The following is a 21196-nucleotide window of genomic DNA, read 5'->3' on the forward strand; positions in this document are numbered from 1 at the left end:
GAGCAGATGAAGAAACTTTAAACAGATCTGGCAGTAACTTGCCATTGCAGAAGCTTTGTAGGATCAGCTGCAAGAATCGATTTGGTCAATTTGAAGGCTCCAGAAGGTACATTAATGGTCTATGCTGATGCTCCTAGAATATTTCTTCCAATCATTTACATAAAAAGCCCTTATTTGAACCTCTTGGAGGATTAGGTTTCTGAAGAGAGGGATGGAGGAAGCTAGTGAGACTCGCAAACAAATATGTTGTGCTCTGATACCAATTAGGAAGTTATCGAATACAAGAAATAGGAAGATAAGGGAGCATGAAAGTTGTAGGAGATGGAGGAGGGAAGAGAAGTAGAAGAGAGAATTGCTTAGAATATGCATGGTCCAAGGCTGCTGCCTTGGTGCGCATGCCTTGGACAGTCTTTTTTGGTGCTCAAGTTGTCTACTTTCCTTTTCCAAATAAGGTTACTTGGTCATGAATAGTTTTGACTGCTTAGAAGTTCATAGTTTCTATTTTTCATGTTCTTTCCTTTTTTGGAACTTTCTATTTTTCAGTACTTTCCATTTTCTGTTTTTGTGAGATGTACTATTAACTTCCTTTTATGGAGAGCAAGTTAACTTGTTTCTCAAGTTGTAATTCAGCCTAGCACTAGCAGCATGATAAATGAAGAAGGGTGCAATTCTAGTCTGCTCTTGCTAGAGCAGCTCATTGTTGCAGATTCTTCATCTTCTTCTCTTTTGTTTTCTTCTTCATTCTCTTTCAAGTTCAGCTACTGTTTTGGTTGATTAAAGCTTGTTTCCTAACATGGTATCAGAGCTTTATTGAATCAAGACAAGGCTGTTGTCAGTGTTCTCTACGGAAGTCCTTTTTCGGTTATTCCTTACTTTGGTGCATAGCCACCTATTCTTGTACTAAGTTTATGTCAGATCACATGAGTATATAAACTGATCTATTTTTTTCTTACCTCCTACTTATACCAGAACTTGATGAATTCTTTGATCTATTGTTTTCTGCATTCTGCAGATCTATTACCCTATTTCTGCAGTTCTTCGTCCATTCTGCAGATCTGATTTTTGTTGTTTTTTCCTTCCCTGCAAACACCTATTTGATTTTTTGTTTAGAATTTCGCTATCGTTCTTCAAGTTCCAGGCAGTTTAATGAGGTGTGTCAATTTGCAACCCAAACTGTTAAAACCGAACTTTACGGGCCCGAACCAAACCTTAATGGGATGTGTTTGGGCTGAGGGGGCACAACCCCCACCAGCCTAAAACCGAACCACAACCCATTATAACCCATTTTATAGTTTTAAATTAAATATTGTTTGAATTGTCATATTATCACTAGGTAGTTGGTATAGACAATTAGAAAAGTCAAGCATGAATTCAAAGATCGAATACTCATTCTACTACTTTTAAGGGACAGTAAATAGTCATTCTACTACTTGTAAGGGGCAATAAGAAAGATTAAGTATGAATGCCCAACTAAATGTATTAAGTTTGTTTAAATTGAGTAAGTACTAATCCAATCTAGAGGTATTTCTTTTAATATCAAACTAAATGCCAACCCAATAAAAGAGACAGATTTTATAGAAGGGGAAAAATATCTACATGCTCACAAAACAAGAACCCAATTTCAAGACAATCAATCATAGCACAAGATGGAACTTAATAGGGTTTTTAGTTTGAGGATCTGTTTATGGAGGACCATCCGGTGAAGCCTAAGGAATGAGCTTGCTGTCTCTATATTACTACTTATTATCTATCTTGATTTCTCTAGGGTGGGTAGATTTTGTACAATGTGGAATGACTTTTAATTTTTTTTACTAGAAATTGACCAATAGCGATTTTGCTTTGCATAGAATTTTGGCTTTTGTTGCAGGATGCTCAACCATCCGTTAGCCCAAACCGTTAGTCAGTTTGAACTCAAGGTGCACCAAACCGAAACTGGCACCATTATTTTACTAACTAGCCGTGTTTGAGCTAGGTGTTTTTCAGCCCGAAACCACCGCAAACCACACCGTTGACACACTTTAATCCACTGCTACACATAATGTCATCAATTACTGGTGATTTGATGACAGACACTGCTGAATCTATGGGCTCTCAAGCAGATACGGTTAATGCAAAAATTACCTCCATCAAATTAAAAGGTAGCTTTAATTATTTGCTGAGGTCTCAAGCAGTCTGTGTTTTCATTCTTGCAAAGGGTATGCTTAAGTTCATTGAGAGTGAACCTCCTACTGAGTCTAACAAATTCTACCTTATTGGACTCAATATGGTGCAATTATTAAAATTTGGTTGTGGAACAGTATGGAAACTGAAATTGCTGCTAATGTATGTTTCATAAAACTGCAAAGGGGATGTGGGATGATCTCCAAGAGATATATACCCAAGCATAAATATGACTCGTATTTACAGCCTTATGAGAAGTTAGTCGGCAAGGTGATAAGTTACTTCAGAATTATTATAATTCTTTTAATGGTACGATGGAAGAGTTTAATATATTTCAGCCTCTTACTACTGATATTGAGAAACTTGAAACTAAAGGAAAAAAAATTGTTTCAAAATTTCTTGCTTATTAAAATCCTGAGCTGAAGGGCGTCAAAGGCCACCTCTTGGCTGGTGGATGTGTCCCCTGACCTTAATGATGCCTATTCTAAACTTCAGTGAATTGTCTTACCTGAAGGGGGTTCCTTTGGAAATAACTCTAAGGGAGATATTTCAGCTTTAACTACATCTCGTGGAAGAGAATGTGGTGTTGTTTAGGGAGAGTTCCTCTTGGAAGCCGTGGTGTTCAGCAGTCTGGTGAGGCTCTAATACCATGTTAGGAAACAAGCTTTAATCAACCAAAATAGTAGTTGAACTCAAAAGAGAATGAAGAAGAAAATAAAAGAGAAGAAGAAGAGGAAAGTGAAGAATCTGCAACAGTGACCTGCGATTCTAGCAAGAGCAGACTAGAATCGCAGCCTTCTTTATTTATAATGCTGCTTGGCTGAATTACAGCTTGAGAAGCAAGTGAACTTGCCCTCCATAAAAGGAAACTAATAGTACATCTCATAAAACAAAAGGAAAATGGAAAGTACTGAAAAATAGAAAGTTCCAAAAAAGGAAAGAACATGAAAAATAGAAACTTCTAAACTGTCGAACTCTTGATGACCAATGAACTTTGTTTGAACAAGGAAAGTAGACAACTTGAACACCAAGAAAACTGTCCAAGGCATTTGCATTAAGGAGGCAGCCTTGGATCTTTTGGACGAAACTGTTATGCTTCCCTCTAAACCTGTTGATATTCCCATGGATCCTTAGTTGAAGTAAGGAGTGGATGATGGTGACTTGTTATATGATGTCCGTTATTATAGAAGTCTTATTGGGAAACTAATTTATTTGACCGTCACTCGGCCATATATTTCCTATTTAGTTGGTGTGTTAAGCCAGTTTATGCAGTGCCCTAGCAAGGCCCATTGGGATGGAGCTATATGAGTCATGCGCCTGGTAAGGGTTGGTGTATCGACCAAACAAGAGTATGGATCTAGTTGCTTTCTTTGATGTAGATTGGGCAGGGTTTGCATCTGATCATCGGTCAATACGATTGATGAATTGAACTGCTGCAAATAGGTTGGTCTTTGGATCCTCTAAAGCACTGAATGAAATGCCAAAAGTGGAGGTACTAAACTTCATTTTCATGGATGTTAATGAAAGAAAATGTAGATGCAGAGAGGTGGGACATATGAAAGATGATAGATTCAATGATCACTTGTGGTATCTATTTTCTGTAAGAGCAAGGGAGAGGGGGCAGAGTATCTCATTTCCTGAATTTGGTAGTTTCCATAAGAGAAGAAAATGAGCCAGACTCTTGCTGTGAAAAGTAGAAAAGAGCGGTACTTTCATGCATAAAAATTTGTAAGTAGTAGGCATAGTTCAAGATCTTGCGAGATCTCGATCAAGATCTCCCTTTTCTGGAGACTTGAGACGAGATCTCAATCAAGTCTTACAAAATACACCAACTTGACCGAGATCTTGGTCCAACCCTTCTTTTTAAAACCAAGATTTGAGCGAGATAGGTCAGATCTCAACCTATCTCACCTCCCATCTCTCTAACAGCTTCCCAAGCTCATTTTTTTCGGATTATTGCCTCCTCTCGCAGACAACTTTCATAAGCCACAACAGCTATTCATGGGACCAAGCCCAAACTATCAAGGAAATCTCAAGACCCAAAGTGATATAAGGCCTCGGAGGTGCTGCCCCCCTCATCCCTACCGAGGTGATCCCCGGACCTCCATGTGCGTCATTGGGAAGGTCAGCAATAACAGAATGTGAAACATGAGCCATATGGATTTATTTTTCACTTATGATGATTGTATTATTGTATTCTCGAGAGTCGAGAATGTAATGTTAAATTGTACCCATGTGAATGCAATTCTGTTGGTATTTAAGTTATTTGACATATCTTATCACTTGCTTTTCATTTATATGTCCTAATGGTTCTATAATTCATGTTTTATACCCTTGCATGTTCATTTCTGCAAGATTTTGGCTTCAAACTTAGTGTCGAGTTAGAACTCATATTTAGGGTTGTTTTCTCACAAATCTAAGGCCACCAGTGGGTTTAGAAGGCAAAAAACAGGCTTAATACCAACTTTGAGACGTTGACTTTTAAAACCTCCCGAGATGGGCTCTCAAGTTCACTTAAGTTGGCCCAGGAAAAAATACTAGATCTTGAGCAAAATCTCACCAGCTTGGGCGGTATCCCATTTTTTCTCAAAGGCGAGATTGCCCTTGAAAAGCAAGATCTTGAACCTTGGTAGTAGGGGACTAAAGTAATACTTGTGATGATAAATTAATCTTACTAGGAAGAAAAAGCGCACTTGATGCAGTGTATTCCACAAGTGGTTGGGGGTATAGTGTATGTTGAAGTATGTACACTTGGACTATTTTATTTATTTACGACACTATTCACATGAACAGTAAAAAAATCTGTTTTTACTGTTCACGGTACTGTTCACGTGAACAATAAAATTTGTGTTACTGTTCACGTGAACAGTATATGCTAGTGATGCTACTCTACTTTCTATTTCTAATGTTGGAGTCTTGCTACATAAGTTTTGGGAGTTTTTAGAAAGCATAGTTTCTATTTTTGTAGTAGTTTCTATTTTCAGAATTTTCTATTTTAGGAGTTAGGAAGTTATTAAAGTTGTAATTTTTTGTTTCCTTTTTCTAGAGGACAATTACTTGTCTCTCAAGTTGTATTAGATTCATTAGAAGCAAGAATCATGAGCCTCTTCTACTAGTTCTTCATCTCTCTTCTCTTCTTCTTCTCTCTTCTTCTTCTTCTCTCTTTTATTTGTTCAAGTTCAGTCTGCTGTTTTGATTATTTAATGCTTGTTTTCTAACATGGCATCAGAACAAGTTTAATCAACTTAGGGACTGTTTTCTCTCTCTTGGCTGCCCAGTTTTTTATTCTTCTATTTTCCTTTTTCTTATCTAGGGCAGCCCTAACCTTCACTGTAGTAATTTTGAATGGCTGTCCTTCTTCTTTGAGTTTTGAAGCACCAAGTATCTATGTATTAATACTGCAAAAAGGCCCCAAGCTTTCTGGGGATATGTCTACCTATTTGATTCAACTGAGGCTGCTACTACCCTGTTTTTTTGTGCAAAACTGAAGTTCAATCTGCACTATATTGGTGTCTTGGGATTCCTCTTGATTCTTGCGAAGATATGCCCATAATTCGGATTGCAAGACCTAAGTATTGTCTTCCATTGTTTGCGCTATAAGTTCTGCTGCAAGTCGTATACTAGTACCCTTGTTTCATTGAATTTTTATGTTCTGAAAAATTCTGCTGCTACCATCTTGCTTTACTCCTACTTCCGTTGTTTATTTCAGAATCAAGTTTAGCCTTCTTTATATCTAATACTTCTACAAAGACCTAAAGAACTACTTTTCCTTCATATCAAGATTTGTTAGAGTTTCACATCTAGCAGAAGTTTGTTCCTATGGTCCGAGATCTGATATTATCTGCTACTGCAACTACTGTTATTGCACTTCTTCTTAGTGGATTGCTGCAGCGACTACTGCAATTTTGAGATTCCAAGCTGGTTTAGTAATTTTCTCTTGATCTAATTTGCTCCTACCTTATTAAAGGGTTAGTGGTGGTCTAGAATTTCCCCCCCCTTTGGTGAACAAGACTTTGTCCTGTGAGACGATTTTCTGCTGCTTGATTAGCTTTATTGGTGAATAATACACTGCTCTGTGGCGGCTACTTTTCCTTCTTGGGTTTCTTTTGTGCTCATACTTTAAGATGCTTGTCACTGGTCATCATTAATTGTCCACGTGTAATGCTACACATGAGGGGGAGAATGGTACCTTATTCTATATCTACTCAAGATGTGCTGATGGATATTATTTGTGAAAATCTTTGCCCTCAACTTATGGCATTCTACAACAATATCATTACCTATCTTTACCTATATTGCCCTTTTACCTTACCTACTTGGTCCACAATAACCCATATTGTCTTTTACCCTACCTACTTGGTCCGCAATAACCCATATTGTCTTTTACCTACTTACTTGGTCCGTAGTAATCCATACTACCTTACCTACTTGGTCCACAGTAACCTATACTGTCTTTTACCTTATCTACTTGATCCGCAGTAACCCATACTGTCTTTTACCTTACCTACTTGGTTCGCAGTAACCTATACTGTCTTTTACTTTACCTACTTGGTCCGTAGTATCCCATACTACCTTACCAACTTGGTCCACAATAATCAATATTGTCTTTTACCTACCCATACTTTACCTGTTACTTGCCTTCTTGTGAAGCATTTATATGGACATTGGAGTTGCAATTTTGAAGATTTAGTGTGGATATTTCTCCCTACTACCGGCATTACGTGGATAGTGCTTTTTGCCTACCTACAACTTGCGTTCTTGTGAAGCATTTATATGGACTTAGGAGTTACAATTTTGAAGATCTAGTGTGGATATTTCTCTCTACTACCAGCATTATATGGATAGTGTCTTTGATCCTGCTATACTTATGGACTTTGTTCGTCTTTAACATCATCGATTGTTCTCAATATTGGATGGATCTATTGACATGAAGAATTAAAGTTTTTTTTTTTAAGTTGGTGTTGATTATCTCCTGGGTGAAGTTTTATCAGTGTTTATTGACATCTGCCATTGCTACACGATTCAAGATTGGTGCTACTTTTCAAGTTTATTCTTATTGTGCAAGCTGAAGTTTTCTTTGTGTACACTCCAGCTTGAGGGGGAGTGTTGAAGTATATACACTTGGACTATTTACTGTTTATGACACTATTCACATGAACAGTAAAAAAATTCAGTTTTTACTGTTCACGGTACTGTTCACGTGAACAATAAAATCTGTGTTACTGTTCACATGAACAGTATATGCTAGTGATGCTACTCTACTTTCTATTTCTAATGTTGGAGTCTTGCTACATAAGTTTTAGGAGTTTTTAGAAAGCATAGTTTCTATTTTGGTAGTAGTTTCTATTTTTAGAATTTTCTATTTTAGGAGCTAGGAAGTTATTAAAGTTGTAATTTTTTGTTTCCTTTTTCTAGAGGACAATTACTTGTCTCTCAAGTTGTATTAGATTCATTAGAAGCAAGAATCATGAGCCTTTTCTACTAGTTCTTCATCTCTCTTCTCTTCTTCTTCTTCTCTTCTTCTTCTCTTCTCTTTTATTTGTTCAAGTTCAGCTGCTGTTTTGATTATTTAATGCTTGTTTTCTAACAGTGTATACTGGTTATACGTTAAGATCGGACTTTGGTCAATAATTTTTCTACTCTTTGGGTGTAGATATCCCTATAGAGTGGTCATTCATCATCCTTTCAATTTCTTGATTCCGGATTCTCTAACCTATTTCAATGGTAGCCCCCAACTCATTTTTTTCCTCTGTTCTTAGAATTAGATTCTATGAATGCATTGACCAAACAAATACAGAGAAAGGGGATGAAGTCCTACTAAACACCCTATAGCTGCTAATCTACTTACTGCTGACCACAAACAGAACTATGGTAATGGGACACAGTTACTACCATGCCGCTTTTCATGTTCAAAGTGTTATGGTTATCAGTTCAGTCAGATGTTATGAACCAGAAAGTTGCAGATAATGGTGGGGATGTAGTGGGTCCAAGGATCCATAAGGGAGAGGGCAAAGGGGGCCCAGCTTGCATTGGAGGAAGTTAAATAATGTATTGTAACTGTGTAGTTGTGAATAGAATGGACTAACCCTCAGTTAAATGCACTCAATTTATTCAGATCTACTCTATTTTCATCTTTTTTCATAACCCATCAAACGTGTGAACCATTTGGTTAATTGGAACTGCAGGTGTTTAAGCCATCTACCTGCAGCTGTTGGCAATGATCCCACTCATTTTGACCTGTCATTGGCAAGCAGAATATCTACCAATGGACGGACTTCTGGTGATTGGCTAGTGTTGCACATACAAGAGCTAATTGCACTTGCTTATCAGGTTGTAAATATAAAGCAAAGGATTTGTCATTACCTCATTTCCAGTGGACATTCTTTGTGCATTGCATGTGAAGTCATGTTTATGAACGTTTTTATCTGCTTAATTCTGTTGTCACAGATAAGCACAATCCAGTTCGAGAGCATGCAACCAATAGGTGTGAGACTTCTGACTACTGTTATGGACAAGGTACATGATTAACCTCTTCAGTGTTCATGTGGGTTTTCCTATCGTCCTAGTAGTTTCAAACGAAGAACCCTGGAGTATGGAAAGCATTTATTTGTTCTTATGCTGCAGTATATTTCTTTTGTGGGTGAATAAAGAATCCATAACCTAGATCCCCAAAAAATAAAAAATAAAAAGGAAATATCTGAGAGACATGAAATGGAAAGGTAACCTAACTCTCAAGAGGAAAGGACAGGGCAATATAATGAGGACTAGGACAGATGCTAGGAGTTGGAGCATAGAGAAAATATGAAAATAAATGGCTTTCCAAAACTTAGTAGGGAAGAGGAATTGGAGGCCCCATCTGTGGAGGTTTGCTCCATCCATAAATGGTAATTGTAGCAGCCACAAATTGAATAATGTCATATCCAAATTAATTCACTGTTTAAAGAGGAATTCTACTGTTACATGGCCAGCAGTCATCCAAAACATTTTTGCCAACTGTAAAGGAGAAGGGGCAGTAGAGTTGAAGACAGACAGATCTTGCGAACAACATTCCAACTAGAAACACTTGGAAGTCCATGACTATTGTAAGGTCTCAGATACTCCAGGTCTAAGAAAATCAATACAATTATTGCATTTGGAATTGATCATTGTCTTGGTATACCTACTCTAGCATATGTTGTTAGAAAATCTGAAATTGTCTATATATAATTCAATTTCTCTTGATAGTCATGATTTTTTCTTTGAGAAGTTTGATTCGTCAAATATTTTCATTTTTACATCAACTTTTTGCAGTAAATAGGACACGAGGCCAGCTTTACAAGAAATCCAAGATTGCATTAATCTGATTTATATTGGAGTTATATTCTAGTCAAACCTTATTTGATGTATGTGAATATGTTACCACACTTTTAGTTTTTAGCAATGACTTACCAGATTAAGATTTACTGAAGTTTAGATTTAAGAATAACTCCAGCATTGAAAACTTGAAGATTTTACTTACCTCTAAAAGTCCAGTTTTTTGTTTTTTAACGAGGGGTTGACGTTTTATTCCTGTGGAATTTTTTTTAATTAATTTATTGGATTCATATATGGCTGTATTTGCATACTTTATGAATGATATCTTTAGCAAAACATATCTTAAATGATATTTGGTGTAAGTGCCAGGCATTCAATAGAATCAATACCACAAACACAACTGTCACTTGGGATCCAAAAATACTGCTTCTGGTTTTTTAACTGGCGTTGACTTTTATCCTCGTGGAATTTAATTTTCATCTATATTTATAGGATTCAAATAGGGGTATTTGCTTATTTATGAATAACCTATTAACCAAACAATATAACAAATATGGATGCATTTTCTTAATACCACTAAGACTACGCCTTGACAATTGTACTCTCAATACAAATAATGAACAATGAAGATAGACCAAAGCAAAACATGGTTTGCTGCTCCGTACTCATAAATTATGCCATATATCCATATTACAACTTACAATTTACAAGTGCATATGGAGCTTTGATAGACTTCTCAAATCCCTTGGGCTGAAGTTGCTCCAGGGTGAGGATTTTATTCATCGAAACAAACCATGCAAATGATTTCAATCTTGGAAGTGCTTTGGATTTGAAGACAACTAACAGAACATAAATGAAAGGATAACCGGAGGTGATAGTTATTGCTTGGTATTTCTATGACTTGTTTGATGGCTTGGTGGATGGAAGCTTTCTGGTTCATTAGATACTTCCTTTTCATTTATTCATAAGTTTCTTATCTTTTAATCTCCTGTGCAGTTTGAAATGACACCAGACCCTGAACTCCCAGGGCATCTTCTGATAGAACAGTACCAGGTCTGTTATGATTTTTTGTTTCTTTTTGGTTAATATTTGTGTCATGCTGCTTCATATTAATCTATGCCAGTATCCTTTCTTAATCTAATAATGATATGAGGAACTTATTTTACATTTTAGTTTGTCTGCTTATTTCTAACTTCATGTTACTCATGTTTCGTAATAAACAACGAAATGAATTCCAGGCTCAACTTGTTTCTGCAGTTCGTACATCATTAAGTACATCTTCTGGTCCTCTGCTACTTGAGGCAGGCCTGCAACTGGCCACTAAGGTTCATTTTTTATAGAAACTCTCCAGTTTTCTGGTTTTATATTTATCAGTGATAGATTTACACAAATTGGAACCCATGATATGTTTCCAGATTCTGACAAGTGGCATTACTAGTGGGGATCAGGCTGCAGTTAAACGCATATTTTCATTGATATTACGTCCACTGAATGACATAAAAGACCTGTACTACCCATCTTTTGCAGAATGGGTTGCATGCAAGGTATGCCTTCCTTTTGTTTTAATTCTCTGCTGCACATGAAGTGATTCAACATTTCAGAAGGAGGGGTTATGGTCTTTCATTCATTCTTTGGTTCTTATCTTCTTGTGCTTCTGCAACTCTCATAACAAAAAGATTTCCTTTGGATAGATTAAAATTAGACTTCTGGCAGCCCATGCATCTGTCAAATGTTATACATATGCATTTCTGAGGAGACAGCATACCAGTGTTCCAGATGAGTATTTATCACTGATACCCTTATTTGCTGAAAATTCGAGAGTTCTGGGGAAATACTGGATTGGAACTCTGAGGGACTACAGTTATATTTGCTTCCACTTAGAATCTAAGAGTGGTGTAAGTTCAAAAAATTCTGAGATATGTTATTCTTTTTCCTTGTTTACCGTAAAGCAATCCCCTTACTAATTTTCCTACCACAGCAGTGTGAGCATTTCCTTGAAGGAATTCAATCTCCCCTGGTTTCATCAAAGGTGCGGCCATATCTAGAAGAAGCTTGGCCAGTAATTTTGCAAGCAGTTGCACTGGATGCAGTTCCTATAGGGCTTGATGTAAAAGCATGTCCCAAAGAAGGTGTTGAAGATACTGCAGCAGCTTCTTTAATATCTGGATACAGTATGGTTCAATTAGATGCCAAAGAATTCCAGTTTCTTTGGGGATTCGCACTACTTGTTCTCTTTCAGGCTCAAAACCCAAATGTGAGTAAACAAATTATTTTATTAAGAATGGCAAGAGCTCGGCCTGCAGGAGATTCACCGGTTAGTGAGGAAAGCTATTTGGATCCGAAGTTGAATGAAATTGTGCTACCAGTGTTTCAATTTCTCTCGACAAAGCAATTCTTTTGTTCAGGTTTTCTGAACTTGAAAATCTGCAGAGAACTACTGCAGGTCATGATCTGGTCCCATGCCCTGTTTCATTTTGTTTTCTTTCTTTTTTTCATTTGCTATTGAAGTAGTCATCTCTTTTGAACATTTCAATCTCATTTCTTTTAGACGTAGTGTGAAGCAAGTGGAGAGAAGGATTACCTAAAAATTATTCTATTCATTGATCATTCTTACATGGTTGCTTTACTCAAGTTGAAGACTAACAGGGGCATAAACAATGTCAAACTTCCGTTGATTTAGAAAAAGCAGAGCCCATATATCTTTATTGATTGTCTTTTATATGACTTGGTTTAAAAAGGGGTGTGCAGATCAAACTTCTGTTCTAACATAGCCAGTGACTTAAACCACTGGTTTAGCCTTTGGTTTTCATGACAAGGTGTTCATATTTGTTAAATGCCATAAGATTGAACTATTTCCTCTTTAGTTTTCAGTAGCATTAGGGTTTTAGATACTTTCTGCATTTTCCTTGTTGCCTTGGGTTTAATATAAAGTCACTGCAGTCAGTGACAAGAGAGAGAGACAGCTGATAAGTACAATACCAGAAAATAGTTGGCTTACTGACTTATTTGTTCCATATTCTATCTTATATTGCTTATACTGTGGGTATTAAATTGCTACATAATGCTGAACTCCACAGCTTGGGGCTGTACATCATATACTGTGATATTAGAGTCTGCCTCTGGAAAACAGATTCTTTTCTGCAACCATGGGAAATCTCAGAGTTGAGATTTTCAATGATGCCTATTGTGCTGGTCCTATTGTCCTCCACCTCCATTAATTGTTCTTTCCTAGAAGAAAATCTGGTAACATGGCATGGTAAGCAGCAAGCAGTTGTCTCTTACTTCAGTCCAGAGGCCAAAATTCTGAGCCATGGTCAGGGTACCTGCGAGCTTATATGGCTCTGGAGCATCTAAATAGATTTGGGAATTTGCTCTGTGGATCCTGTGCATATTTACTATGACAACAAAGTAGCTATTAGTATCAGCACAATCCTGTTCGGCATGACTATTGGAAGCCTTTTGAGATTGATTGGAACTTTGAAAAAAGATAAGCATGAGCTATCTCTGAGAAACACTTAGCTGATGTTTGTGCACTTGAACAGGCGTTTGTCTCCATTAAGGGCTCTACTGTAGTAGTTGCATGTGATCCTATATCCCGTGGATCTGTGGAGACTTTGTGTTTGCAAGCAACGTAATTGTTCTCCTTGGTTGAAGATCTACTTGAAATGAGCTTGATTGATCTTCCTTGGGTGTTATAGATGTGCTAAGAGTTCCGATGAGATATGGCAAGATCTCGAGCGAGATATTGAAACTCTTAAACCTTGCCCTCTCTTCTCGCTTCTCTAAAAAAGTGAGATCTCACTAAGATTTCAAACTATGCTTATGAAGATTTAACAAGTTGTGTTGTCACCTTGGACCCAAGAATGAACCTGGACTCTTGGCCAGCACATTATAAAAAGGAAAATGTTATATGATAAATATATAAATAGTCATCAAGAAACAAAACTAAGCAATAAACATAATACAATGTAAACTCAAGAGTGTTCAACAAGGCAAGGTGTCACCTTGGACTCAAGAAAGGACCTAGACGCTTAGGGAGCACCTTAACAACTAGGGGTAGAGTTAGAATAGGATTCCATTTCCTAATAAGTCTAGAGTTAGTTTCTTATTTCTATTTGTTTTGTATTTCCTTTGCCTACTCAGAGTGAGACTTAACTAGATTGTAACTATAAATACCCTATTGGGGCCTATGAATCAAATAACTTAGAGCAATATCTCTCCAAATTGCATCATGGTATCAGAGCATCATACAAATGACAAGTGTTGGAAGTTTGCACGGATGTCCAACAAATTCCTGTGGAGGAGGTAAGAATGGGAATAGGGGCACAATCAAGCATTTGCAAATCAAGCCAATTCTGACACCCTGAGTACTCGAGCACCTCTTTCCTCAAATGAGCTCTAGCATCACCGCCAGTTGATGTCCAGACTTGACTCATCTTCTATAGTACCAACATCTAATGCGAGTGTAGCTTCTATTATTGTTCCCTTTGCTGATCCACAATTCCCTATAGATATTTTTGGTTGTCACAATGTCAATTTGACTTATCCATCCTGGATAATCAACTCTGGGGCAACTGACCATATGACAGACTCATCTATTTTATTCCATACTTATTCATCTGTTCCTTTTGCTTAGGATGTTCAAATGGCTAATGGGTCTCTCTCCCCTATCTTTGGGAAGGGATTTATTATCTGTCACCTTCTTACCCTATGTAATGTCTTACATGTTCCTAAGTTTTTGGCTAATCTTTTATCAATTAGTAACCTTACTCATGATATGAAGTTATGAACTGCAAAATAACCTCTTTTTTTCCTTCTCATTGTGTGTTTCAGGACTTGGAAAAGAGGCATACAATTGGCAGTGGTAAACAAAAAGGGGGGCTCTACTTATTGGATGGGTCTCCATTAACTCTTTCTACAACCTCTAGTTCCACCTCTCCTACACTTTTTACCTCATTGTGGTGGCATCGTTGTCTTGGTCACGTTCCTTTACCCATTTTGTCCAAGTTATTTCCCGAGCTGATTAAAAGATGTTGTTAGGACCCTAGGGATGAGGCCATGTGGAATGAGGGTTAGTTAGGGTATTTGAGATAATAAATAGAGGGAAAGAGGGAAGAGAGAGGAATGGAATATTTTGGAGAGTCTTGTGGCCAGCCGTGGCTGAGGGAACACCGTGAGGTGTGGGGGGTGACTGGCACCATAGAAACGAGTGTTATCTTGTTATTTCTTGCATTCTTATATGAATTTTTGGGAAATATTATTAGGGTTTTATCAATTGATTTTACAAAGTGGTTTTGCGATTCTTCCTCTCCAAGAACCAATACAGATTCGATAGGAGGACTCATTGCAACCTTCCCGTTACCGAAATCGTTAACCAACGCCTTTTAAAGTTGGTCCAGGTAAATTCCATCAAGTCCTTGCCATAGATCCAGTTAAGTGCCTATCCTTCCAAATCTTGGATCGCCACTCCTAGCCACTGCACTTCCTCGATTTGGTTCTCCCAGCAAAACAACATAATTTCTAGAATCCATCTTTGACTTTCTCCTTTGCCAGAAAATGAAGGCAGTGCCATTATCTCCCTGGGATCGTGAATGCTCTGATGCCAATTGATAAAACCCTAATAATATTTCCCAAAAATTCATATAAGAATGCAAGAAATAACAAGATAACACTCGTTTCTATGGTGCCAGTCACCCCCCACACCTCACGGTGTTCCCTCAGCCTACGGCTGCCCACAAGACTCTCCAAAATATTCCATTCCTCTCTCTTTCCTCTTTCCCTCTATTTATTATCTCAAATAACCCTAACTAACCCTCATTCCACATGGCCTTATCCCTAGGGTCCTAACAGATGTCATTTGAATAATATCGATTGTGAAGCCTATATTTTAGTTAAATAGACCAAGCATCGTAGTAAATTCATTTTTCAATCATTCACTTTGATGTGTGGGGTCCTTCTAGGACCGTGTCTTTTTTTGCTCATAGGTGGTTTGTTACCTTTATTGACTGTTGCACTAGGACCACATAGGTTTACATAATAAACCAAAAAAGTGACACTTTCTTGTGTTTTCAAAATTTTTATAATATGGTTTGGACTTAGTTTGGGGCAACAATCAAAATCCTTCGTACAGACAATGAAACTTAGTACTTGGGTGGAGCATTTCTTTCCTACTTAACAAACCATGTCATCATACACCAGACTAATTGCATTGACAATCCACCTTAAAATGGGGTTGTCAAACGTAAGAATAGACATCTATTTGAGGTAGCACGTTCCCTTATTTTTATTATGCATGTGTCTTCTCGTTTTTCGGGTGCCGTAGTTCTTACTGCAACATATCTAATTAACTGAATGCCTTTCTGAGTCTTAGACCAGCGTTGTCCCCTTTAGGTTCTTTGCCGTGCCACCCAAGATTTTGGATGTGTTGCCTTTGTTTGGAACCACCATGTTAATGGTAAGTTGGATCCTAAGAATAAACATCTCGTTTTTGGGGTGACACAGTTCTTACTGCAACATATCTAATTAACCGAATGTCTTTCTGAGTCTTAGACCAGCGTTGTACCCTTGAGGTTCTTTACCATGCTACCTAATGTTTTTGGATGTGTTGCTATTGTTTGGAACCACCATGTTCATGGTAAGTTAGATCCTCAGGTTAAAATGCATTTTCTTAGGTTATCCTCCTACACAGAAGGGGTATAAGTGTTATCATCTTAGTTCTCGTTGTTTTTTCGTCTGCATGGATGTTGTGTTCTAGGAATAGATTCCTTATTTTTCCCCTCCCCTACACCTCTTCAGGGAGAGAGACTTAATGAAGAGGTTCCAATGTTGATTCTTCCTTTTGATATTTCTCCTGAGACTCCTGTAGATGATCCTCCTGTGGAAGATGGAGTGACCAGACAAAAACAACTGGTGGATGATGTGCGGGGGGAGACTGGACCTCTAAAGACCTATTAAATAAAGCAAAGAGTGACCCCTTCTGAACCAAGCCAATTAAAAGCTTCCATTCTTGGCCCTGAACAATCTTTTCCTCCAAGTGAGCCTGTCTTTGACCCTTCTTCTGATCCTACTTTGGACTTACCAATTGCATTAAGAAAGCAACCTCTAGCTTGCATCAGTCATCTTATTTCCAATTATGTTTCATATCAATCTCTATCCTTAGAATCTCAAAGTTGTATTTCCTCTTTGTCCTCTACTTTTGTTCTTAAACCTTGGCAAGAAGAATTATCTCACTCAATCTGGAAAGAAGCTATGGATGAGGAAAAAAAAACCAAAACATGGGACTTGGTGACTTTGCTGCAGGAAAGCGGACCGTTGGGTGCAAATGGGTGTTCATGATCAAACACAAAGCTGATGGATCATTGAGAGGTACAAGGCAAGTGGTCAAAGGCTTCACTTAGACTTATGGTATTAATTACCAGAACACGTTTACCCCTATTGCCAAGATGAATACAGTTTGTACTATTCTTTCATGTGCAGTTAATAAATGATGGAGTTTACAACAGTTAGATGTCAAGATGCTTTTTTTATGGAGAACTCCAAGAGGAGGTATACATGGACATACGACCTGGGTATTCTACTGCCGAGACTCATAGGAAAGTGTGCAAGTTAAAGAATGCTTTATATGGGTTAAAGCTATCTCCAAGAGCATGGTTTGGAAGGTTCCATAAGGCAATGATATCTAATGGCTATAAGCAGACCAATGCAGATCACACTTTGTTCATTCAAAGAGATGGTTCCAAACTACTGTACTTTTAGTATATGTGGATCATTTGTGATCATAGGCAGTAACAAGAATGATATTTCAGCATTGAAGACCTTTTTGGGAACCGAATTTGAGATCAAAGGCATGGGAAAACTCTGAAATTTCCAAGGTTTGGAGTCGGTATATTTTGCCAGTGGTGTATCTATATCTCAGAGGAAGTATACATTGGATCTTCTTGAGGAATCTAAGATGCTAGGATGTAAGCCTGCTGAGACTCCTATTGAGCCTAACGGCCCTAACCTACACTTGAAGGCAAAGGAAGGAGAATCAGTTGACAAGACAAGGTATAAAAAATTAGTGGGAAAGTTTATTTACCTATCTCACACTAGGCCTGACATCACATTTGCATTTTGTCATGTTAGCCAGTATATGCATGATCCTTACTCCTCACACATGGATGCAATATATATTGGATCTTGAGGTACTTGAAGGCCACTCCAAGAAAAGGGATTTTAATTTCATCTCATGGACGTTTGAAGATTTAGGCATATATAGATGTAGCTTGGGTAGGATGTTCACATGATAGAAGGTCTACCTCTGGGTATTGTGTGTATGTGGGAGGTAACCTTGTGACTTGGAGAAGCAAGAAACATGTTGTGGCTGCGAGGTCTATTGCTAAGGTTGAGTTTAGGGCGATTGCTCAGGGCATTTATGAGGTATTATGGCTAAAAGGGCTGCTTTAGGATGTTGGGATAGATTTGGAGTTTCCTATACAGTTGTACTTAGTAAGTCAGCAATCGGCATAGCTTGCAACCCAGTACAACATGACAGGACTAAGCATGTGGAAATTTACAGACATTTCATCAAAGAGAAGGTTGATGCTAGGTTGGTCCATATGGCCTTTGTTACTTCAAACGAGCAGTGGGCTAATGTACTCACAAAGAGCTTAAGCACAAAAGTATTCAATAGTATTATTGGCAAGTTAGGCATGATAAATATCTATGCTCAACTTGAGGGGGAGTGTTGGAAGTATTTGCTGAGGTTTTTTTGATTAGAATAGGATTCCGTTTCTTAGTTTCTTATTTCTATTTGTTTGGTATTTCTTTTTCCTACTCAGAGTGGGGACTCTACTAATTGTAACTATACATACCCATGGGGCCTATGAATCAAAAAACTTTGAGCGATGTCACTCCAAATTACATCAAACATTATCTCATTAAGGGTAGATTTGTCTTGTTAGGATCTTTTATTATTCTCTTTGTAATATTCCCTCTTTAAGAGATTATGTTGTATCTTTGGAAAGTCATTAATATAAATAAAGGCCCTGCTGTGTCTCTTAGACTGAAGTCAGGATTTCCATAAATCTTTCAACAAAAACATCTATCTCAAATGCTTATATGAAAAAAGCTGCATAGTTGGGGCTTTGGCGCAGTTCCTCAGGATTTCAATTTGTAAGAAGTTCTTATAACCTCATGGTCTTGTGTCAATCTGTCATTCATCTGCTGATTTTAGTGATGTCTTTGTAGACCAGCTACATTGGCTAAAAGCCTAGAAATCTGTAAGGTGATGCTTTAATCAAAGTTTTAAGGAAAATAAGATATCGCTTTAAGAGTAGACTGGACATTTCATTTAATTGCAGACTACCTTCTAACTTATGCCAGACATTCACACGACACCTTAAAGGCTTAGACAGTATGTGTTGCTTCTGACCAGAGTGTCAAGATTTCTTGCTTCATTGTCTTAGATAATGAGTTCATTTGGTGTAATTTTTTGGTTTTGAATTTATTGTTGGTTATGTTGATTCATGTCCGCAGGTGTGTAGTATGTGGTTCAAATATTTTTATTTTGAGGGTTGTAATGTTTATTAGAAATCGTTGACATGAAAGTGTGTAACTCATAGCAACTTGTTTAATTTTGGATTGTCCTCTGTTATTTGATTAGGAAAAACTGTCCATCCTTCTACTTAGACCTTTTATATTGGCATTTAGCTCCTTCAAAATTTTCTTAGATTTTTATCTCCTTCTCTCATTATTCTCTTATTATGCTCTGTAAAACAGTTTTAGACTGGAGTGATCTGCTTTATCTACCACTCAAACTTTCTTTATCTTTTCTGCATATGATAGTGACATAAGTTCATGTGTGCATTTCCTATATATGGCTTTTTGTCTTTTTGCCGTGTTTTGGTTATGAATACCAGTATGAAGTTCATAAGTAAAACCCATGCACATGGTTGGAGATCTCGCGAGATATCTTTTTTTTTCACATAGGCGAGACGAGATGGAGGTCGAGAGCAGAGAGTTGGGATATCTAGCTCGAGATCTCGTCATTTCTCGCCCTAGATCTCACTGGAACTTTCAATTTTTGCCTTTATTGTGGATTTGGGTTGGATTTCACTTGCAACTACTCTTAGCACATCTACAACATCGAAGGAGGATCAATTATTCTCTGTTTGTATTATAAACTTATGATTTAATAACTTATATATAACTTCTAATGGTTGTATAATTTTATTATTCTATTCTTGAAAATTGAGATTGTGATACTCATATGGATGGAATTTTAATAAGATTTAGGTTGCTTGATGCATTTGATACACTTGCTTTTCATTTATATGTCTTAAAGGTTCTATGTTACATGTTGTATAACCTTGTATTCCCTAATCCTACAACATTTCGATTTCACACTATGTGTAAACTTAGAAATCATACACAAGGTTGTTATTCCAACAAATCCAGGGCCACCAATGTGTTCAAAAGGCCTTAAATAGGCTAAATACCAAGTTTCAACCCAATTGGTACCCTAAAACCCACCGAGATGGGCCACCGAGTTGACGCAAAAAAATTCTATATCTCAACCAAGATCTCGCTGAGATGGTCAAGATCTCGGTTTTTCAAGGTGGCGAGATCTGGCTCTTGAGCGAGATCTTCTATCATGCCCATGCATCCCTATACCAGATGCTTTATAGAATTAACATCAATAATACTACAACTAATTTGGATTTGTTTCGTTCTTGTTAAGTAGCAGTTTTTCCCAATGCACGAGGCTCCCATGTTTTAGCAGGGAGTTGGGAGGGTCAAGTGTTCTATATTGAATCTGAATAGCATGTTATATATATGAGATATATTTATGAGAAGTTTATCATTTTCACTGTATGCAGGTCTTCACATATTTCATTCATATGGAAGACTCGTGGAGCACTCTTGTGATTTCCGTGCTATCACAGGTGAATACTTAATTTTCAAAATTATTGGTTGATGTTTAAAACCTGGTTTTGTTTGGAATCCAGAATATCATGGCAATTTTTGGGAATTGTTGCATATGATTTTTCTCGTTGTTGTCCTGATTCATTACTACACTGAGGATAATGTTAATTAGTAACTCCACCATTAAATACATTTATAAATTTCATAGTAAATAAGATACATGTCCTACTAGGACAAAATTTGCCACTTGCTTTCCTCTTGCCTGATTGGTTGCATAGTTGTCAAAGCGTCCGCCTAGGCAGCAAAGCGGTTTTTTAACCACTTTTTTTTTAAATGCTTAATTGACAATTAATCTGCAAAGGAACTCCAAGGCCCAAGTGACATAGAACCTATTTTTTGCTCTGGGGCAGCCTCCCCGGACCCCGTGCCCGTCAACAACAGAACGTGAAGCATAAGCCATACTCAAACATGAAACATCAAGAATCAAAGAATCAGTAAATGCCTAGGCAAATGCTTTGACAACCATGGTTAAATGAGATGAACTTATGTTTGTGTTCTTTTTTTGAATAATTTTTCATAAATATGATTCTTGAATGCTTGTTTTTTTGGGATGAATGTGACTATTGAATATTTGTTTAGTTTATCATAGAAAGTAGTTGTATTGAAAAGTAATTATAATGAAATTTTTTGACCCAACCGCTTTGGTCGCCTTATAGCCAGCCTAGACGCCACTTTGTCTCCTAATTGCCTAGGCGGAACCCCAATCACCTTGCCACTTTAACGACTATGATTGGTTGATCCACAATGCTTTCCAACCAATCTGTAATGCTTTCTTTTA

The 21196-nt window shown here is 37.4% G+C and overlaps 1 protein-coding gene across 3 annotated transcripts in view; it reads left to right on the forward strand.

The window, feature by feature from the left end:
• Positions 1 to 21196, forward strand: part of SWEETIE (HEAT repeat-containing protein) — a 144845-nt gene that overhangs the window by 96056 nt on the left and 27593 nt on the right. For 2 of the 3 annotated variants that reach the window (XM_089159117.1, XM_089159114.1), the window contains exons 33-40: positions 8346 to 8490; positions 8608 to 8676; positions 10450 to 10506; positions 10692 to 10778; positions 10869 to 10997; positions 11145 to 11348; positions 11432 to 11896; positions 20313 to 20378. In XM_089159117.1, coding sequence (XP_089015243.1) covers positions 8346 to 8490; positions 8608 to 8676; positions 10450 to 10506; positions 10692 to 10778; positions 10869 to 10997; positions 11145 to 11348; positions 11432 to 11896; positions 20313 to 20378 — 1222 coding nt within the window. The remainder of the gene's footprint in view (positions 1 to 8345; positions 8491 to 8607; positions 8677 to 10449; positions 10507 to 10691; positions 10779 to 10868; positions 10998 to 11144; positions 11349 to 11431; positions 11897 to 20312; positions 20379 to 21196) is intronic. The other variant, XM_089159116.1, reaches the window with a different exon arrangement.

Source organism: Hakea prostrata, chromosome 6 (genome assembly GCF_041222555.1).
Source record: "Hakea prostrata isolate BN-2017 chromosome 6, UWA_Hpros_2, whole genome shotgun sequence".
NCBI classification, from domain to species: domain Eukaryota; kingdom Viridiplantae; phylum Streptophyta; class Magnoliopsida; order Proteales; family Proteaceae; genus Hakea; species Hakea prostrata.